The sequence below is a fragment of the Echiichthys vipera genome, assembly GCF_963691815.1.
Source record: "Echiichthys vipera genome assembly, chromosome: 13".
Taxonomy (NCBI): domain Eukaryota; kingdom Metazoa; phylum Chordata; class Actinopteri; order Perciformes; family Trachinidae; genus Echiichthys; species Echiichthys vipera.
In genome coordinates, this window is record NC_139838.1 from 1,790,763 (window position 1) to 1,804,685 (window position 13,923).

Genomic DNA, 13,923 nt, shown 5'->3' on the forward strand with positions numbered 1-13,923 from the left:
GATGGAAGTCTCGCGCTGAGTTGAATAATGAGTGGACTAATGTCTTTCAAATTGTTGTACCTACACCGTACCGACAGTCCGTTTTATCTCTGGCTCATGACCATCTCTGGTCTGGTCATCTAGGGATTACAAAAACCTATGACCGAGTGTTGCGACAGTTCTTCTGGCCAGGTTTGAAGCGAGATGTGTCGTTGTTTTGCCGTACATGCCATGTATGTCAGGTCACGGGGAAGCCTAATCAGGTTATAAAGCCCGCGCCTCTTCACCCGGTCCCAGCTATAGGTGAACCATTTGAGCATGTACTTGTGGATTGTGTTGGCCCTCTGCCAAAAACGAAATCCGGTAACCAGTTCCTGTTGACCATAATGTGTGTAGCTACCCGGTACCCTGAGGCTATCCCTCTTAGGAGCATAACAGCCCAGTCAGTAGTAAAGGCCCTGATCAAGTTCTTTTCTACTTTCGGCCTCCCTAAGATTGTGCAAACCGATCAAGGTACCAACTTCCTTTCTGGGATTTTTGAGCAGGTTTTAACATCACTGTCTATCTCACACAGGATCTCGAGTGCTTATCACCCGGAGTCACAGGGCGCGCTCGAAAGATGGCATCAGACGTTCAAGTCAGTGTTGCGAAAATACACTATCGAGAGTGGTAGGGAATGGGATGAAGGAGTCCCTTTGGCTTTATTTGCGGTTAGGGAAATAGTGCAAGAGTCACTAGGATTTAGTCCAGCAGAGCTGGTGTTTGGTCACACAGTGAGAGGCCCGTTAAGGATGTTGAGAGACCAGTTAACTGGCGAGAGTTCGCCCATCCAGCGAAACGTTCTGACCTACGTGAGTCGCTTCAGAGAACGACTGCACGAGGCTTGCAGTATCGCTAGGGAGAGTCTCCCTGTTGCACAACAGGGTATGAAGCGGCATTTCGATAAGAAAGCACTTCCACGGTCTTTTAATGCAGGTGACTTGGTTTTAGTGTTGCTGCCCATTCCAGGTAGTTCAATGAGTCCACGATTCGGAGTCCGCAAACTCCGAAATGTTGTTAAAACTACCGTCTTTAATGCATCATTTAAGAAGGGAACAGGAAGCTGACCTACTCTGCCTTATCTCTGAGTTCCCCTGTCTGTTTGGAGATGTGCCTACCCGCACCACGGTGTTAGAGCACGACATAGAGGTGGGTGATTCCAGACCAATTAAACAGCACCCATACAGAGTAAATGCTTTCAAAAGATCTCTGATAAAAAAAGAAGTTGATTATTTATTGGAACATAATTTAGCACAGCCCAGCTCTAGCCCATGGAGTTCTCCGTGCTTATTAGTTCCAAAGCCTGACGCTACTGTCCGATTCTGTACAGATTATCGTAAGGTAAACCATGTAACTGTACCTGACTCTTTTCCTATGCCCCGCGTGGATGATTGCGTGGATACCATAGGATCAGCTCGATTTGTCACAAAGTTAGACCTATTGAAAGGTTATTGGCAAGTTCCCCTTTCACCACGGGCTTCTGCCATCAGTGCTTTTGTGACTCCAGATAATTTTCTACAGTATTCCGTGATGGCTTTCGGGATGCGAAACGCACCGGCCACTTTCCAGAGGTTGGTGAACATTGTATTTAGTGGTGTGCCTAACTGTACTGCATATTTGGATGATGTGGTAATACACTCGTCTGAGTGGCCTGATCATGTGGATTCGCTCAGAACCGTGTTTCAACGACTGGCTGATGCGTCTCTGACATTGAACCTCGCGAAATGTGAGTTTGGGAAGGCGACGGTGACCTACTTGGGTAAACAGGTGGGCGGAGGCCAAGTGCGTCCCTTGGAGGCCAAGATCGCAGCTATTACGTCTTTCCCAGTACCCACCACTCGGCGAGAGTTACGCCGATTCCTCGGAATGACAGGTTACTATAGAGGGTTCTGTAGGAACTTCTCTTCTGTTGCAGCCCCAATGACTGACTTGATCAGTCCATTGGTTAAGTTTGTATGGTCAGATAGGTGTCAAATCGCCTTTGAATGTTGCAAAGCGTTATTGTGTAATGCCCCAGTACTGAGTGCTCCTGATTTTAATAAACCGTTTGCCATCGAAGTCGATGCGAGCTGTATTGGTGCTGGTGCAGTTTTAACTCAGATGGATTCTGAGGGTTTGGTCCACCCTGTAGGTTTCTTTTCAAAGAAATTTAATAGTAGCCAAATGCGCTACTCTACAATAGAGCAGGAGACGTTGGCTTTGCTGCTCGCACTCCAATTTTTCGAGGTGTATGTTGGGTCCAGTGCGGAGCCTGTGGTGATTTACACAGACCACAATCCACTGGTGTTTTTGCATCGCATGCATAACCAAAACCAGCGACTTATGCGTTGGTCTTTGGTTATCACGAATTACAACCTGGTGATCCACCACAAAAAGGGCACCGAGAATGTATTTGCAGATGCTCTGTCTCGGGTGTAACTAGTGTGGGTCAGTAGTTACTGGGGGCAATTTTGATTGATTTTGATTTTTGTACTATTAAAGTTGTGTTTACGGGATGGTTTGAGGTATCAGCCATGGGCTGACTCTTAATGGGGGGGAGTGTTACGTACAGTGTTCTGTACGTCATTTATGTTATACATGTTATAGGCCTACATGTATAGTGTTCTGTTTTGTGTAGTATGTTTGTGTTGTTGTTCTGTCTCCTCCTCCTGTTTTCATTCTCCAAATTCTCAGATGTGCACACCTGGTCCCAATCACCAAATCACCACACCTGGTCCCAATCACCAAATCACCACACCTGTTCCAGATCTCCCATCAACCATTCCCCTTTAAATAGTCGTGTTTGTTTGTCAGTGGAGGAGTGCTTTGGTTTGAGCTGTGGCAGAGCTTTGGTTGAGCGCTGCTGGCTTGTTTTTTGGAGTGTATTTTGCTAGTGTTTACTAGTGGTTGCGAGTGCTTGTGAGTGCTTGGCTTCTTTGTTAGTTTATTGTCTTTGTCTTTGTTAATTCTTTTGTTGTGCGCACAGGGTCACTAAGGATAGGTAAGATACCCCGGGGTTTACATATTTCATACACGTAGGTTTACCTGTTGTTAATGCCCTAGGTTAGAGTGAGCACCACCCACTGTACTTTTGGGTGCAAAGCACCGTCAATGGGGGGGTGGGTTTTGTTATGTTCTTTTATTTGGTGCCACTGACAGTCCTTGTTGATCCCTGTGTTGCCTTTTTGTAAATAAACACTTTATATTGAATTCACCTTTTGTCCTGGATTTTGTGTGACTGCACCCTCACTTGCCCAAACCTGTTGCCCTTATGTTGCGTCCTACTCCGAGCCATCAGGGGGCGTAACATTAGTCCTAAACCATTCGCTTTGTAAACCAACAGAAGTATTTTGAAATCAATTATTGGACAGACAGGAAGTCAGTGTAAAAATCTGAGGACTGGAGTGATATGATCGACTTTTTTGGTCTTAGTGAGAACTCGAGAAGCAGCGGTCTGGATTAACTGCAGCTGTCTGATGGACTTTTTAGGGCGACCTGTAAAGACACTGTTACAGTATTCGGGCCTGCTAAAGATAAATGCATGGACAAGTTTTTCCATGTCCTGTTGAGACATAAGTTATTCAATCTGTGATATATTCTGTAGGTGATAGTAGGCTGACTATGTTATTACTTTGATGTGGCTGTTGAAATTCAGGTCTAAATCCATGACTACACCTAAGTTTCGAGCTTGTTCGGGGTTTTTAGCATTACCGTTTGAAGCTGGGTGCTAACTTTTTAATTCTTCTTTGGCTACTGTTTTACTACATTAGCAAAAGAAAGAAACCTGTAATATTTGTTGATGCTCTCTAATTTGAGAGCACACGCCTGCTACAACAAAGAATAGGCTCCTTCTTATCTCAAAGTTAAAACGTCCCTAAATGGCATTTTCAATTCAATTCAGTTTTATTTACAGTACAAAATCATATCAAAAGTTATCTCAAGACATTTTACATATAGAGTAGGTAAAAACAACACAATATGAAATATTTATGATTTAGAGACCAAAAAATTCCTCCATGAACAGCAAGAAGTCACACTATCTTTAATAAACATAGTAATTATTATTACCATTTTAGCCACCTATACACCTCTATGGACTAAAGAGATGACTGAGGAGCCTGTCTCTGTAAGAAGGCCATTTGATTTTGAATATGTTCACCTATCAGAGCAGAATGGCATGGCTCTGGTTTCTCCTGCTACACCCATGGGGCTGGTATTTAAGTCAGTTCCTCCTCCCAGGCTTCATCAGTCAGCAGCTGGGAGAATAACAAGAGTGAGCCTCCTGCCACAGGACCCAGTACAACTCAGTGGACTGCAGCCTGCAGAGAAACATGTCTGTGGAAACATCAGCTACATTCTCCCTTCTCCTGCTTATTATCTCATCGGTAAGTTTTCTTTTAACAAAAAAAAATTCTTTGTCGAAAAAAGTCATTTGGGGAGGAACTCATAGTAAGATTGAGGTATTGTGCTGCTTTGGAAATCTGATTAATCTGATTGAAGTCTTCCATCATAAAAACGGATCCTCTGTTGTTCAGGATTGCTGCATTTGAATAGAAGGGATCTCCTGCTGGTTCTGGCCGTTCATAGAAGTAGTTTTCTTCACCATTTCCCATCTGTTTCTGTCTTGTTTTCTTTCTCCAAACCTGCCCCCTCTCTGTTGGGCTGATGCTGAACAGTGGGATTGAAACAAACATGGAAAATAGTTGCTGGCTCATGTGATCATAGTCTGTTGTCGCCATCTTGTGGCATTCTTTGCAATCATTAAAGACCACAACAATAACAGCCTCACTCCAGAAGCCTTTACTACATTTGCTATAACAAAGAATCTGCTCTCTTTGTAAAGTGCAGTGGTAAAAGTATTCGGAACCTTAACTTAAGTAAGTGGCAACACCACAGAGGGAAAGTCTTGCTTTGAAATCCTTTCGCAAGTAAATTATGTATTACCAGCAAAACTACTGTTCTTAAAGTGGGAAAAGTATTCATTCTGCAATGTTCCCCCAGTGTTTTACTATTATAGAAGGTGTTTTTGGATTATTATTACTGCTGCAGTAAAGTGTAAGTGGCAAGTAACTAGTAACTAAAGCTTTCAGAGTAAAACGTTTTTTTTTTAAATGTTGAAGTGTAAAGTTGCATTAAATGGAAATACTCAAGCAAAGTACGAGTACCTTGAATTTGTACTTAAGTACAGTACTTAAATATAGTAAATGTATTTAGTTACATTTCACCACTGGTTAAGTTTATTCTCACTTCTCACATTATATGTAGTAAATGTATTGATATATCGATAATTGTTACATTTTTTATAGTTTATTGTGGAAAATATATATTTTTCACCATGGCATCAGTTAGCTCTTCTTCTACCACTTAAGTTATTTTTCATAAGCTATCAGTGCTGTCATGTGTAGCTCTGCAGGTTTGCTTTCTATTCTACTTACTGAGCTCTTGTCTGCCAACATAACACAGAGCCCTGCACCACCCAGAGCAGGTAGCAATTTGTGGTGCAGGGCCGTACAGAGACCTTTTGAGGAGCAGGGGCTCTGACCTCTCCTCGTTCAGACTCTGACAACAGACCGATGATAGATAGCAAGATGACATTCAGCCAAAACGTTTTGAAAAAAAAAAAAAAAGAAAGAAAAGCAATTAAATGAATAATACTGATTAAAATAAATAAAAAATACATGGTTCAAACAGGGGATTCAGGGAAAAAACTCTTCATAATGACTCGGTAAGGTTCTACTTTTTTGTTATTTAACAAAATCAGAGATTTAAGCAAGAGCTCCGTTCCAGGAGGAAAGGAAAAAATTTAGATATACAAATGTTTGTTTGTGAATAAAGGATTTTGCGTATAGGAGAACTAAATTAATCAGAGGTTCAAGAGCATTATCTTCTGGGTTAACATAGTAGCAAATAACATCTTTAAGGGTCAGAGAGTAGACAGAGAGAGTTGGCAGCATCAAAAAAATTAGATTCAACATCACTTCAAAACATCTTTGAAATATCACAGTAAAAAAACAGATGTGACATTGTTTCTGTGTTCATTTGTCAAAAAGTCAAGAAATCATCAACATCTATAAACTTCTCAATACTAACTGGGAATATATTATGCAGTATTTTAAAATGTACTTCTTTGGCCTTGTTAGATATGCAATATGTGTGGGGTAGAAGCCAAACTCTTCTGCAGTTTCTGTCCGCTATTAAGGATCTCCAGTAAAACAACTCCATTGATACTTTGAATACACTGGTGAATATGTTTATTATTACACTTATTTGCTGTTGGTTCAGTTCCACTCAGCCTCAGTACAGGCTGACTTGTTTTATATCCACTGTAACTCAAGTGTTTTTTTACAAGTTGAATTAACTATTGGAAATGCACGGGTTACAGATAGAAATGCTCTGGAGGGAACAGGAAAACTGAACAGACATAACGTTCATAAAATAACACATTACCAGCATTATCAAAAAGCTCAAGGATATTGATATCTCTTTCAAACCATTTTAGAAAGAATAGGGACTTGTTTCTTATAAGCATATTGCTATTATTCCAGAGGAAAGCCTTGTGGGGTGAGAAATTGTGGACAAAAGCAGCTTCATGCTAGAAGAGTTTTTTGATGAAATTTTGATAGTGTAATTGGTAATATATTGGGTAAAATAAATTACATTTCAAAAGAAATGAAAGACCTCCATTTTTTATTAAAGATGTAGTTTGAGATGAGAAACCAGATAGAGTCAATATTTCTGAGACACTTTCTCAACCAGTTCACCTTAAAGGTATTGACAGTGTCGATAAAATGTAGGACTTCCTTCTGCCTTACTGTTGGAGACAGTGGCTAAAAAATGTTATTGACTTGTGTGGTAGTTGGTTCACTTACAAATAGGGACAATGCTGGATATACAAAGCGAGACAAGCCATTTCCTTCCATTGGCGCTGACTGAAATTCAGAATCACAATCAGCTCAGGAAAATCTCCACAACAGTACTTACAAAACATTAACATTATATTGTTGTATTTAAAGTTACATGTTCAACACATCCAGATAACCTAATAATACCGCCTTGAATCTGCAATCAGTCATCATATAATATATACACATCATATGTTAGCCTGTTAACTTGTTCTCAGCTTACCTCACTTTTTTTTTTAAATTATATGTTTATTGATTTTCCATAAAGAAGAGAAAAAAAGTAAAGAACACAGCACATCAAGCCTTACAACAATACGCCATGGTCATACAATTGGCGTAAACAAAAGACAGACTATAAGAGCACAGAAAACAATAGTTAAATAGGTCTGTAGACTTATACAAGATCATGTTCTTGTACAATAGTCAGTGTCTATGGGCTCCTATTTTTAAGGTAGTTCCATACTGGGTCCCATGTTTAATCAAACATATCCCCTCTATCATCATTGTAGAGTCTCAGTCTCTCCAGATGTAAAGTGTTTGAAAATTTTCCCAAACAATAGGTTATAGGTAGGCACAGAGTCTTTTTTTTGAACTCCTCTTCTTTCAAATGTATTGACAGAGGAAAGGACACTTGTGGCCCCTAGAATGGCGACCAGAGGGTTGGGTGCCAGATTTTTACCAAAAGCCTTAGAAAAACACTGAAAAATACGTTTCCAAAATAAATGAAGTGTACTACATGCCCAGAACGAATGTGTTAGAGTACCTATTGAGGATTCACATCGGTTACATGTTGGTGGGACATCCAGGTAAAATTTATGTAGCTTTTCTTGCGAGTAATGGAGTCTATGGAGGATTTAATACTGTATTAGGTTGTGCCTTGTGTTAACTGAACACTTTTGTACGTTTCGCAGACATTCTTCACAAATCTCGTCAGTTATTTCCATATTTAACTCGTCTGTCCATGCTTTTTTATAAGTTTAAGTATAAGATAGAAAACAGCGATTGCCCAACGAGTGCCCGGGTCCAGACTATTGATAGTCTCCAGAGAACAGTGTTTATTCAAAACTTCAAAGCTTGATACATTTTTTTTTAACAAAATCTCTAATCTATAAAATCCTGAAAAAACCTGAGCCAGGTAGTCAATATTTGGCTTGTAGCTGTGTAAACAAGGCAAAAATGTCATCATTTATGTTAACAATACCCTTCCGTTTCCAAGCAGAAAAAGCAATATCATTTAGGTCTGGTATGAAAGCGTGATTATCACAGATTGGAGTATCAATATATACACTTGGGGCCTTGATATGAAGTTTTATCTGCTCCCATGTGCGTAGTGTACCATTGATTACAAAGCTGTTATTATACTGTGACTTCTTAATTTTGGTGGGGCTGTTGAGCAATGTTAGCAAGGAGGTCTTGTTACATAGCGACCGTTCTAAGCATTACCAGGCAGGGCAGGAGTGTGAAGAGGAGGGGGGGGCCTTTCCTCCACCAAGCAAGTAGACAAATGAGCTGCCCATCTCATCTCAAACTACATCTTTAATAAGCTGCCCAATTATTGTACCTTCCTAAGGAAAGATACAATAATTGAATCTAATTGTTTGAATCAGTACTGGGCGATGTAACATGGAAGAGATTAAAAAAGATGTAGGAAATGTGGCAGCGCAATCATCTTAATATCATTAATCTTTCATACAAGAGTAATCGGAAGAGTCTTCCAATAATTTATACTTTGTTTAAGTTGCTCCACTTTATTATGCCAATTTTTTGTAGAAGGTCCTCAGGTTTTTTTGTGACAATTATACCAAGATATGAGAAGTCTTTAAATGCCTTTTTAAAAGGAGTGGACTGTATATATGTCATATCAACTTCGTAAGAGATTGCCATTAACTCACTCTTATCCCAGTAATCCAGAGAGTCTGCCAAAGTTATTAATTAAAGTCAAAAGATGAGGTATGGAGACTTGGGGATGAGAGATGAATAAAAGAATGTTGTCCGCGTACAGTGAAATATGATGTTCTTGTCCGTGAATGTCGATAGGAGATATTAGGCGACTTTGTCTAATACTAACTGCTAACGGTTCTATAATAATCGAAAACAGGAAAGGGGGGGGCACCCCTGACACGCCCCGCGACTGATCACTAAAGAGGGTGAGATATTTTGATTGGTTATGACTGAGGCAGTTGGGTGAGAATAGATAAGCTCGACCCACTTCATAAAGGAGGGCCCGAAACCAAATTTTTTTTTAGTGTAAACATCATATAGGGCCATTCAACATGATCAAAGGCACGCTGTGCATCTGGAGAGATTATCACTGATTCCTCAATATGTTCGATATACAAAATATGGAGCAGGCGGCGTAAATTTAAGTACATATGTCTGCCTGGCACGAAACCCGTTTGGTCAGGAGGAATAATAGAGCAGATGTGCTCCTTTAATCTGTTGGCTAAGACTTTCCCAAGTATTTTGGTTTAAATAGGTAGCAGGGAGATAGGACAATAAGAGGAGACCAGATGAGGGTCACTCCCAGGTTTGGGTATGAGAGAAAAATTAGCCTTATATAGATTAGGGGGCAATTTACAGACTATCAATGAGTGATTATACAATTTTAGTATAAGTGGGAAAGTTTATGACTAAATACCTTGAAGAATTCAATGCAAAAGCCATCTGGCCCTGCTGCCTTATTGCTGGGAAGAGAGGAAATCACTTATTTTATCTCATTCAAATTTAGGCCTGCATCTAATGAGGATGAAGATTCTCTTGACAGGCAAGGCAGTCCCAGATTTTCCATTTTTCCCCATATTCTCTGGTTCAGATCCTCCCTGTGACAAGTTTGTAAAAATTAGCAAAACATTCATTAATTTTTTCGGGATCCCTCAGGGGAGACCCATCACCCTCTTTCGGTGAGTGTATGGACCTGAATGCCTAAGATTGTCTTAACTGGCATGTAAATAACCTTTGGGGTTTATCCCCAAACTCAAATTCTTTCGTATTACCTGAACCAGCAGATGCAAAACATTTTTGGACAGTATAGAGTTGTACTCATATTTTAATGCTGAGATCTTTTTCAGTACTTCAGGCTGGTTATCCAACCTATAACACGCCTCTAGATTTGATAGTTGACTATCTATTTCAGTTCATCTAGCCATAGATTTTCTTGTTTCCGCTGCCTCATAAGATATGATGTGGCCCCTGAGAACAGACTTCATGGCCTCCCACAGTGTGGAGTCGCCAACTTCACCATTATCATTAATGTCTACATAAAGATCAATTTTGCTTCAGAGGAAAGAGCTAAATTCCTTCTCTTTCATTGAAGTATTATTTAGCTGCCAATTGAATTCTCAATGTTTATGATTCAGACTAAGCTTTAAAGAGACCGGGGCATGATCTGAAACTAGAATGTTATAATATTTGCATTCTGTGACTTTCGACAATAATTTAGAATCCAATATAAAATAATCAATCCTTGAATTTGATGTATGAAAGGCTGAGAAATATGAAAAATCTCATGCTGTGTGATTAAGGAGCCTCCAGAAGTCTACCAAATTATAGGACTGTACCAGATTATTAAGAGTGATACTGCTCTTTGATACATTAATTTGGGAGTGTTGCCGATCGAGGACTGAATCCAAAACACAATTAAAGTCTCCACCCAAGATTATATTTGGGATAGACATATTGGACGTAGTATTGAAAAGATTTTGAAAGAAAATGGGGTCATCAAAACAGGGCCATATAAATGTATCATCATCATAATTCATCAGAAATATCCTCAAAGCAATTTCAGTCAAAAACAACTGGACTGGTTGTTTGTCTAGGAAGACGCTTCACCTCTTATCCAAGAGGCTTCATCAGTTCATGTACACATCTGACCAGGCTGGGACTGGTCCAACTAACTGGTGTGAGATTCAGGTATTTAACCTCTCACAAGGCCAATGATGTCACTGAAACCCTTTGTGCTCCAAATGCCCACGCCCGTCGTTAGAGTGACAGTCGTTGGTGGGCAGTTGGTTTCGACTTCATTAGTGCTCCATTGAGTCTGATCGACAGTCGTTGGGGTCCCACGGGGCCATGTGTGAACAGTTGTCCTTTGAGGTTAGATTGTTGAATCTCCTGGGAAGGGCTGAAAGGGCAGCATTGTAAATTGGAGATAAGTGGTGTCTCAGACCTCCTCCTCTGTTTAGAGATCTTTCCCACCCAGAGAAGGAGGTCTTAGCCAAGGGTTTGAACTTTGCCATGACACCAAAAGAGGTACCCGTTGTGGAGTTGATTACGGCTATGGAATCGGCTATAAAGAAAAACAACCTTAATGGAACTGAGGCTGAACAGCTAAGGTTGAAAGTGTCAGCAGCGTTGTCCCAGGCTAAGGTCCCCCCATCCAACCTCACCATTGAGGAGAGAAAAGCAGTAACGGCACTGAGCAAAGACCACAGCATCACTATCCTTCCAGCAGACAAGGGTAGATGCACAGTTGTTCTCAATACAACTGATTATCAGGCAAAGATCTCTGCATTACTCAGTGACTCTAACACTTATGAAACTCTGAAACGAGACCCTACCAGCGGTTACAAAAAGAAGGTGATAAATGTCTACAGCAACTACAAAAAGAAGGAGTCATTAGCAAACCACAGTATTACAGGCTTTACCCCCAGGACTCAACCCCCTGCTTATATGGACTCCCAAAAATCCATAAAGAAGGGGCCCCGCTCAGGCCCATTGTCAGCAGCATAAACTCGGTCACTTATAACATTGCCAAGCATGTTGCCAATATTCTGGCACCACTGGTGGGAAACACCCCACGCCACATCCAAAACTCCATAGACTTTGTGAACAAAGTCCGAGACCTAAAAATGGATCCGGATGAAACCATGGTGTCCTACGATCTGACTTCCTTGTTCACCTGTATTCCAACCATGGAGGCCTTGGCCACGGTAAGAGAGCGGCTCACGCAGGAGAATTCCTTACAAAACCGAACAAATCTCAAACCAGACCACATTTGCCAACTTCTGGATTTGTGCCTGAATACCACATATTTCCAGTTTAATGGCATTTTTTACAGACAGAAACACGGCTGTGCCATGGGTTCAGCCAGTATCCCCTATTGTGGCAAATCTGTACATGGAGGAGGTAGAGGACAAGGCGTTGAACTCCTTCAAAGGAGTAACCCCAAGCCATTGGTTCAGATATGTGGACGACACATGGGTTAAGATCAAATCCGAATAGGTGCAAACTTTTACTGAACATATCAACTCAGTGGACAGAAACATCAAGTTCATCAGAGAGGAAGTTAAGGACAACAGCTTGCCCTTCTTGGACTGTGACGTCCATATGGAGAATGATAGGAGCCTCCACATAGGGGTATACAGAAAACCCACTCACACGGATCAATATCTACTTTTTGACTCTCACCACCCTTTCGAACACAAGCTTGGTGTTATCAGAACACTGCAGCATAGAGCTGATAACGTACCCACTAGCTCACAGGCTCAAGGGGAAGAACGCAAGCACCTGAGAGGCGCCCTCACAACTTGTGGCTACCCTAGCTGGACCTTTGTTAAAACAGCAGCTGCCTCCAGAAAGAAAACCAAAGTGGTTGAGAAAGAAAAAGATAACAGGAGAAACAACATAGTCATCCCATATGTGGCTGGGGTATTGGAGAAACTCATTAGGATCTTCAACAAACACTGCATCCCTGTGTATTTCAAACCCAGTAACACACTCAGACAGAGACTGGTACATCCGAAGGACAGAACACCACACACCCACAAAAGCAACCTGGTGTATGCTGTCCAATGCAACGAGGAATGCAAAGATCTTTACATTGGAGAAACAAAACAACCACTGCATAAACGCATGGCCCAACACAGGAGAGCTAACTCCTCTGGCCTGGACTCCGCTGTCCACTTACACCTCAAAACACCCTCATTCCTTTGACGACAGCAATGTCCAAATCTTGGACAGAGAGGACAGATGGTTTGAAAGAGGAGTAAAAGAAGCCATCTATGTAAAAGTGGAGAAACCATCTCTAAACAGAGGAGGAGGTCTGAGACACCACTTATCTCCAATTTACAATGCTGCCCTTTCAGCCCTTCCCAGGAGATTCAACAATCTAACCTCAAAGGACAACTGTTCACACATGGCCCCGTGGGACCCCAACGACTGTCGATCAGACTCAATGGAGCACTAATGAAGTCGAAACCAACTGCCCACCAACGACTGTCACTCTAACGACGGGCGTGGGCTTTTGGAGCACAAAGGGTTTCAGAGACATCATCGGCCTTGTGAGAGGTTAAATACCTGAATCTCACACCAGCTAGTTGGAACAGTCCCAGCCTGGTCAGATGCGTACATGAACTGATGAAGCCTCTTGGATAAGAGGTGAAACAAAAGGACAAAATATCCTAGCGGTTGTTTTTTAATATTTGTTTCCTGGAGGAAACATATATCAGCTTTGAGTGTACGTAAATGAGCATACACTTTTCCTCTTTTTAATGGGCTATTTGTCGCCCTTACATTCCAGCTGACTAGAGTCATTTACTGTACTTTCTTGGACCTCTTAGCATAGATTGATAGATATTGTCTACAGTGTAAAGTGATGTACTACATGACCATGACAAAAGGGATGAGCAATAAACTGAGAAAATACTGATGTGCTGAAACACAGAGAACCCTGTACAGTCCCTGAACATATGGACACGTCCCAGGAGAAAACAAACCCACCAGAGGTGACACCATACCCCAAACTCAAAGTCGAAGCTAGACACTGGCGCTGGGTTAAAGCCCAGGTTAGCATATAACTACTTATCTCCCTACATACCACGGCAGAAACCACCTCATGACCATGAGATAATGAGGCCTTTAATCTCACCCAAATCACAGTGAAATTGACATTACAGGCCAAAATTCAGTCCAAGTCACGATCTTGTCAAATGTCTGTGTCCCAGTCCTTGGCCGCCCGACTCAGGAATTTCTCAGCTTTTGCCGGGGCACTGAAAGTGCTCATGACCAATAACCTTGCTGGATGCCT

General features: G+C 41.3%; 1 protein-coding gene across 1 annotated transcript in view; it reads left to right on the forward strand.

Moving 5' to 3' along the window:
• Positions 1-4,252: 4,252 nt before the first annotated feature.
• Positions 4,253-13,923, forward strand: part of ccn2b (cellular communication network factor 2b) — a 45,626-nt gene continuing 35,955 nt past the window's right edge. Inside the window, exon 1 of the mRNA XM_083926054.1 lies at positions 4,253-4,382. Coding sequence (XP_083782180.1) covers positions 4,329-4,382 — 54 coding nt within the window. The 5' untranslated portion in view covers positions 4,253-4,328. The remainder of the gene's footprint in view (positions 4,383-13,923) is intronic.